This window comes from Glycine max, chromosome 19, assembly GCF_000004515.6.
Source record: "Glycine max cultivar Williams 82 chromosome 19, Glycine_max_v4.0, whole genome shotgun sequence".
NCBI lineage: Eukaryota > Viridiplantae > Streptophyta > Magnoliopsida > Fabales > Fabaceae > Glycine > Glycine max.
The window spans coordinates 49,966,565-49,975,510 of record NC_038255.2 but is presented as its reverse complement, the minus strand read 5'-3'; the positions used below and the strand labels follow the sequence as shown (position 1 = coordinate 49,975,510).

Sequence of the window (8,946 nt, the reverse complement as noted above, 5' to 3'; positions counted from 1 at the left end):
CTTTTTATGTCCAAACAATACACTGGAAACAGATTTAGGTATATTATATTGAAGTTAAATTACATGTCCTGTTTGCGTCATCCTTTTTGCCTCAATTAGTAATACATTTTCTACTAAATCATGAGTGAAGTTAATAAAAGCAAGACTCGTCAAATTGCTATTTAAATAAATTTAGTATATTAACATTCCTCACTAAAAAAAACTAATAATTAGGAACTTTTTTGTGGTAAGTCATTTTCTTCATTGGACCCAAGTAAAGGAGCAGGTAATCTCAATTCATACATAGGTTAAAAGTTGTCTTTGTGGATTGCGAGAATTTGGCTAATAGATTTGAAGAGATAGAAAAAGGAACTCGTGAATTCCTGCATTTCATCAGCACTAATAGTACAGGATCTCAAGGTGCAATGAAAATGATGGTTGCAACTTGCAGAAGGCTATCTGACACAGCAATGAAAACAATGCAAGCCCGGTTCGTAGTTAATATTTGGTTCCTATAGTGTATTCGAAAAACCATGAAAAAAGAAAAGAAAAATATTGATATTGATATGTGGGAGTGGGAATGACAAAGAAGTGAGGGTAAATAAATTAAGAATGGTAATCAAAACAAGAAATCAACTGTCAAAGAAAGAAGTTGGAAAGTTATGGACTATGGAGCTAAGCCATATAAAGAAACGCTCTCACATCGATCTATTCGAAGATGATTGTTGGGCTAGACAATTTTGGCTTCTCCAAGGGCTTCGTTTTGGTGAAAATCACAGACAAAGTTTTGCCCTTGGTTTCGTAACACGGCAACAATTAGAGGTTAAGAGGTCGTACAATTAAGTTTTTTTACTTTCTGTATACTTGGATTAATATAGGGTTCGTGGAAGACACAAGATCAGTTCTTTTGTAGCAACTATTATAAAAACTTGTTTAAATTCTAAGGACAGCATCTTCAGATAGAAATTAGAATATTAGGAAAAGGTACAATTGTATACCTTTAGGCTTTAGCTAAAGTGTACGCACAATTGCACAGATTTCATGCACCATCCGGGCTCCAGCACAACCATTGAGACTACTATTGGTAATTTCTTTCTTTCTTTTTTTCTTATCAATACAATTCCCATGTTTTCATTCGGAAAGATTAGATAAAAAAAAAAAAAAAAAACTAAGATGAAAAAAATATTTATCAAAGAAATGAAATTTGATAAAGTTTAACTATTAGAAATGCAAGTATTAAATTCAAAAGCTTTGAAAAAGCTCAAACAAAAGTATAAACGTGGTTTGACTTGTATTTGTTTTTGTAACATTTCGTTCTATTCGTTTAAACATATCAAGGAAATTATAATATTGAAAAAATGATGCTAATAATGTTGTGTTTCCTTTATGCCACGTCACCGGGTGTTGGAGGGTTTGTGTTTGTCGATCTTTTCTTAGCTTAAACTGATGACCGATCTGACAAGAATACTAGGTTGTTAAATCTCCTGAAAAATATTTTTGTTTATTTTAATTATAATTCTTAAGAAAAAAAATTAGGGAGATAAGAAAAAGAAAAAAAAACACTGAAATTAGGTGATAAAAATGTGAAGAGCCTTTTCAATTTGATATATTCGTTAATATCATTTAATGATGTGTATATAAAATTATAATATATTAACATTATATGTTATCATAAATTATGTTAAAAGTCAATATAAAAAGAAAATAAGTAATAAATAAAAAATATTTTTAAGCAATTTTTTAACACAATAAGAATGACAATGCCATGTGATTTTTTACACGTGTCACCTTTTTATTTGTTGGGTCTAAACATGACCTGTTGGATTTGTGCCCATAGGATTTTCTAAATCTAAATAGTAAATAGTTATTTTGTACTCTCACATTAATACACACTTAATTTAGTTTCTAGATTGACATTCATTCAAAAAAAAGTTCCCTAAACTAATCAATAACATTTTTTGTTGAATTGGTGATTTGTGATTAATTAAGAGTACATTTTTAGGTTGGCTTTCATGTGACATAGGGATTAATTAAGAGTATCTGATGTGATGTTTTTTATACAAGCATCATTGCTTAAATAAATAACATTATTCAACTATTTTAATCAATAAAAAATATTTTTAAAGCTAAGAATTGGCATAAAAATGAGTCAAATTAAATCAAGCATTTATTTTGACAATCTTAATATTAAGAGCTCTTATATATATGTGACATTATATGACCCATAATACATGATGCTCTAAAATATTCATGGACCGATACAAACTGATGCCAACCACAGCAACCGATCCAAAAATGATAAACTGAAAATTCACAAACCAAAAAATTTGAAAAATACAAACAAAAAAATGGCAAAATTTTGATTGGATTGAATTTTGGTTCTGGCTTATGAGAACCGATCTAGTCCAAACTACACAAAGTTATTACATACTATTATTTGTTGATAAGATGTGGTCCTTATTCTTAATCCTAAATTAGTAAGTGTCTACTCAATTTCGTTCCACTTTTCTCTCTTCATTAATCGTCGCTCTCTTTATCCTTCTATAGTTCTATTTCCCTTTCCAAATTCCTAACAATTTTCTTCAGTCTTCAGATCTCATCCCTAGTCTCCCATCTCTCTAGTCCTTTTATTCCACGACGACTCGTTAGTCAGTCAGTTTTGTCTTATTGTTTTATTTCATTTTCGTTCCGAATAAAAAAAAACTGTTTTTTTCTTGGATTTTCTTTATTCCAATACATCAAATTTTACTGGCAGTATTAGGAACATAAATTCCTTGCCATTCTTGCAATCTATGGCATAATTGCTTAATTTTATTATTTGTTTTTTTTTTCTTCTTAAAAACAGAAATCGTTGTCATTCGCCATTGTTTTGTTCACTCCGATGTGCCTATTGCTATTGATGTTATCTATAAAAATTGGTATCTACTATTTACTGGTGGCACACACATAATGCTTATATCAGTTATATGTTCAGAATGTTTAATTGCTTATATGTTTAGAGGTTTTTTAACGTCATGTTTTTAATTTTTATATGAAAATGATTGACACATGAATACGTGATGGTTAGGTAGAGGCATGTAAGGTGAGTTACACAGTGTGGCAAATAGTTTCATTAATTTGGTTTATGTACAGTTTATTCGTGGGGGGTAAGGCCTTCAACAGGTTCGGGTTTAGGGAGGTTTCTGTGATATAGGTGGTCTTTATTCTTTGGTTTTTGAGATGCATCAACAATTTATGCCATGTTTTTTTTTTTTTTGCTAAAGTGCTGGGCATGAAAAGCCGCAGACTCAAGAAAATTAATCACCGAAAAGGAATACAGAAATAGAGACATCCTCCAAGGAGTCTCTTACAAAATCAGGAACATAATTAAACATAACCACGTCATTTGTAATAGCCAACCCATACTTAGCGAAACAATCAGCCAAATGGTTGGCAATTTACGCCATGTTATCAACATGTTATTGGTGGTCTTCATTTTCTGGATTATGTACCGTGTTATATCAATATTTGAACAACTTATATCGGTATGTACTTAGATCAGTACGAGCATCTTTTGCTATATCTCTAGTTAAAATGTTTTGTACTCAATCAAAGTTTGGATGTATTTTCTAAATAAAGAAAAATATATTATTCTTTATCTTAAAATTTGAAATATATTAAGACTAGTTTGAGTAAACTTTTTTAGAAGTGCTTCTAAGAGAAGAAAAAAAGAAATAAAATAAAATAAACTTCTTCATAAATTAAAACAAATTCTTCATTAGCTAACCATTTAATTAATTTGTAAAAAAAATTCATACAGTTTCCTTAAAATATAAGAGAACATTCATAAATTAACTAATAATTTGTTAATAGAAAATTTATTTTAGCTTATAATGAAGTTCATTTCATTTTTTTTTCATATTTTTTTCTTCTAGAAGTACTTCTAGAAAAATTTACCCATATAGTATTAGTTTTACATGGATCTAATATCAATTTGTTACATGCATTTAAGATAAGTATTTTGTCTATGTAATTAATGATTGCTACGATAGTAGGATAACAATAACTACTGAGGCTAGTTACGCGCAGATAGCTTGCATGTTAGACTCTGTTGGACATCTAATTCAATCAATTTAAGCTTTTCCTTTCTATTTCGCAGGTTTTGTTTTGTGCTATTCAACTTAATTTAGCACATCAGTATATCAGCAACTTTAGCACAAAGTCATTTATATTTCTGTGAACTTTTTTTTTTATTCAACGAAGAAGATAAAGGCATAGAAAAACAAACAACGCAACAAAGCATAAGATATACATCTTTAATAAGATAAACTTGTACTTCATTCAGCATGAAGAAATTATGATAATAATCACATGCATGCCTGATAGTCTTTTTTTTTTTGTAGTTACTGTATTAAAAAGTAATTAATCATATAAAAGTTAGTGCATTAAATTATACACTAATTTAATGTTGGTACCTAAAAGTATTGTTAAACGAAAGTAAGAACCAAAATTTTACTTCCTGATTTTTAGTAGTTACATCTATGTGAAACTAAACGTTAAAATATAGATTTATGTTTGTAATTTCACGATGATATAAAAATAAAAATAAAAAAAAATTATTAATTCGATTCAAAATATATAAAATTGAGGCTAAATTGTATTGGCATGGGATAAAGTTGTAAATTTAATGCATAATGATTATACCATGTTAATGTTAGATAAAAAAAAAACGGTTTAAAACATGATGATCAGGAAGACGGATTTAGTGTAATATTGAAGGAAAAACATCTTAATCAATTCGAAATAAGTAATTTCTAACGGGTTGACACCAATTCGTAAAAGCTTGTAATGGTGAACACGAATGCAATCGGCCTTTAGTGAAAGGAGATCCTGTAATTTAATTTCCTTCGATCTGCTAAAATTATGTCTGAAACCTGTAATTTTAATTTCTTTCAATATTCTAAAATATGTCTCAAAACATGTTATCGGCCATTAGTGAAGGATACATGTGGTAAAAAAAAATGTCGTCTCTGCCGAGCAATCAATCCAACAAACAAATCATTATACTTTTGACAATTATTGTCACAATTGACGGCCAACTACTGTAAGGTATGATGGGATTAGAATCTTATAAAGTATTTGAGTAAGAATTATATCTAATATAAGATACCGTTGTACACAATATTTGAATTAACTGGATAATGGATATATAAAGATGCATGCATGTATATAACTTCTTTCACGTATATACCCGACGTACGCATGGATAATGGGATCAAATTTGCTTAATAAAGTAAACTGTTGAGTGTTGAGTATACTAAAATTGCCATTAATATTGAAATTCTTTAATTCATCCTCTTTGACCATACATATAAAAAAGAAACCGCACTATGTGTCTTGTCTAAATATAAAGCTAGCCCACCTGTAAGGAAGTGAGGAAAAAGTAAACTCGAATGTCTGTTATATATATATATATGGACAATTTTGAGTTATATATAACTTGAGAGAAAAAGATAGAGATAAAAGATAAATAAATAATTTGATTGATTGTGTAATATAATAAAAAAATAAAAATAAAGAAAAAAATTATTGATTAAGTGTTTAAAATTTTTTGTTATCAAAATATAATATTTTACATAGACGAATAAAAGGGTTTTTTCCTTGTATTCAAGAATGATCTAACCCATATATTCACACATGGAGACAGTCCATGATAAGCCTACCATATAGAACCATGCACCTTTTCATCAAATTTAAGGGCCCGTTGTCCAAGTTATAGGGTGTTAGGCAAATAATAACGTAGTACTCCTGATTGTCAATACTCCAAAAATTGTTCTTACATATCTAGTTACTTTTGACGTGTCCATCTTTAGCTGGCAGCTATACTAGAGAAGATAATCTAGGTTTTGTCTTACTGTCTAAAGACAGATTTCACAAGATCATCTTTAAACTAATACTATACCTAACTCGATTTGACCAATTATATCCAGCTAGCTAATTAGCTTGTGGGTTATTTACACAATCAAGGCTATCCTTTCAATAATACCGTAGGTTGTTACTCTATAGGAACTTTAACTATTACTCCAGCTCTTATGTGTAAATCCGATTGCTTTATTTTAACACGAATATCATATATCATTATTTTGAACTCGAACTAAACTCGTCAAAAAAGGTTTCTAACCATTAAACTTCTGTCTCAACAAATCTGCATGGATGCAGGGAAAGAAAAGAAACACAGAGAGAGAGAGAGAGTGCTAATTAATTTGTATGCTATTAAAAGAAAAGAAAAGCCATCGATATATTTTCAGGTCTCTCTGAAAACACACACAACGAGAGACACGAAAAATTATAAGATTGTGCATATCCCACCATGATCTTTACTAATATTTACATAATATGTAATTGAATTATGTTGTTAAATTAAATAACTTGAATAATACATATTACATAGAAATTAGTTGAGCCTACAGCCACATGTTGGACACTGCCTAATAATTTTTCCACACACACATATATATGGTCCGACGAGTTCACAATCAGGTAAAGCCTGTGTAAACTTTAATCTTTCTCAACAAGATCGAACTCAGAAAAGGGCTTGGTATGTCCGAAAATTTCTATTGATTTCAACACTAAAAATAAGCATAATTAAATTTCCTGATGAACTACTAGTTCGAATGATGCATCAGTTGGCAGAGAGAGAACTAGAAAAGTCCTTTGGTAAATATATGTCGTACTTGCTCAAAAAGAGGAGGCCAGAACAACGATGTTTTCAAATTAAAAGACATATATATGACATTAGAGTCGCCAAAAATAAACATAAAAAACAGGCACAACTAGTAAAGGAAAAAGAGAGTCGCGTAAGGAAATAAAAAAAGATATACCATATGCATGCCATTGATGAGTGTCGACTTAAGTGGCAGTGGCATTGGCATTATTAGGGGAAGTGGTAACACTAGTTGCTGCATTTGCAATGTTTTGTTGTTTTGGCCTCTTTCTCTTCTTCTCGTAGCTAACTCCTCTGGCCTTGGCCTGAAAATCACGAACATCATGCAAGTAGAGCCTGACGGCGCGTGCGCCGAAGGGGTTGGTTTCGGGTCTGCCGCCGTTTTCCTCGTAGGCGGCGCGGAGGCGGCCGATGAGGGCGTCGAGGCTGCCCCAGGCCTGGCGGAGCGGGCAGGGGCAGGGCGCCGGAGGGTTGGGGAGGCCAAAGAAGGGGCATGGTGGGTTGTGCACTTTTGTCTTCCCGAATTGGTCAAGGTACTGCAGGAATTCCAGCACGTGCGCCCCGCTGCACAGCGCCAGCGATAGCGGTGGCCGCTGGTTCCGCAGGTACTGGCAGAACGTGTTCCAGTCTCGCCGCTTTTGGTTCTCATACCTGCTAGGAGTAGTAGTATTATTACTACCACTTCCATTGTTGTTGTTGCTTGAACAAGTTATCATCGGGGATGCCACGCTCTCCATTGTTGAGATCTGATGCTTCCTGACTGGATTTCACTTAGATCTTGTGATGATCATGATGATGCTAGGTTCAAGTAGAAGGATCCATCGCTACCCTGCAAAATATATATATATATATATATAGAAATTAAATCAAGTTGTTCTTTCGAGGACTAGTTAGGGTTTTTCTGTTGAGTAATAGAAATTAAGTGATGAGGGTATATCATGGCTAGGAAAAAAGATTGTTGGAAAGGGAAGCTAAAAAATGAAGTGCATGTGTTTTTGTTTTTATTTTTATTCTTTCACTAATTTGTGTTATATTATGAAGTGGGAAAAGATTGAGAGGGGGAGTAGTGAAAAGAGTTGAATTGAGGGAGTGTTATTGTATATATTGGTTTAGTCTAATGTAGTTTGCGATGAGGATTCTAAAAGTAGGGGCTGGAAATGGAATGATTGATGAGCAGGTAATCAGAAATATGTTTTTTCCAGAAAAGCAAAGTGAGAGTTGTGATGTACTAGCTTAGTAAGATGTGGAAGTGAGAGTGAGAGAGTTTGTGAATTGTTTGGATTAAATGATGAGCAGAAAAGAAGAGGGCACTGTGCCCCAAAACAGGACAAAGTTTGGCAGTGAGGGTAGTGATGGTGCTGACCATAGCTGAATAGACATCTATGCACTTTCCTCCCTCTGCTTAAAAGCGCGTGAACATACATTCTTTAGCTTTTTTCATTTTCATTCTTAATTGCCACTCTCTCCCCTCTTTGACTATAAGAAAATAAAATCGATTCAGGTTAGTTTAAAAATATTAATTAATCGTATTTAATTAAATCAATCTCAATTTTTTTATTATTAAAAATAGAAACAAGACATTAGAACAAAAATCTCAATAGTATTTTAAATATAATAGCTAATTAATTAAGAAAAATTATATTTAAAATCAAGAAAAAGATTTTTTTTTCTTTTCTTATAATTAAGACCAGACTATTAAGTATTTAGTATTGTATGAGCATGTTTACGTTAGAGTCTGTTTGATTTAAAAGAATGTGAAAGTGAAAATAGGCAAAATAAAATGAAAATTTTAAATTAAAATAGAGCATAAATATGTGAGATTCACACTAATATTTAAATTTTTCATCTAAAGTACTCCCAAGATAAAAATAACCAAACACTACTTAAGTTTATAAACTTAATTAGTAAAAATATTTTTAAGTTTTGTTTTTATAAAAATTAAGTTTGCAGATAAAATTTCACTTTCAAAAATATTTTAGAAGATAACTAAATATGACTTTAAATTTATTTTAGTCTCAAATATGTTTTGGGAACACTTCCATAAAAAAATCCAAACATACCTTATGTTGTAGAGAATTTGTTAAAAGTTTCACAAAATAATCTAATAGTCAATGAAATTATAATATTTCATATGTTGAATTATTTATTTATTTAATATCTTTAAATTATTATAATTGTAACGAGAATATAAAATAATTTTTAATATACATACTACTTTTTGAGGTAGTAATTTTTTTTACTATTATTTATCACTAAGATTGATT

At 30.9% G+C, this 8,946-nt stretch overlaps 1 protein-coding gene across 1 annotated transcript; it reads right to left on the bottom strand.

Annotated features, from left to right (window-relative positions):
* Nucleotides 1–6,671: 6,671 nt before the first annotated feature.
* Nucleotides 6,672–7,969, bottom strand: LOC100786135 (protein LIGHT-DEPENDENT SHORT HYPOCOTYLS 4). The gene has a single exon (XM_003553714.5). It carries the CDS (start codon nt 7,417–7,419, stop codon nt 6,868–6,870), a length of 552 nt encoding a protein of 183 aa, XP_003553762.1. The 5' UTR covers nt 7,420–7,969; the 3' UTR covers nt 6,672–6,867.
* Between the last annotated feature and the right edge of the window lie 977 nt (nt 7,970–8,946).

What these genes read in the sequence shown, in the direction of transcription:
- LOC100786135 (XM_003553714.5), bottom strand. Translation starts at nt 7,419, where the DNA reads ATGGAGAGCGTGGCATCCCCGATGATAACTTGTTCAAGCAACAACAAC.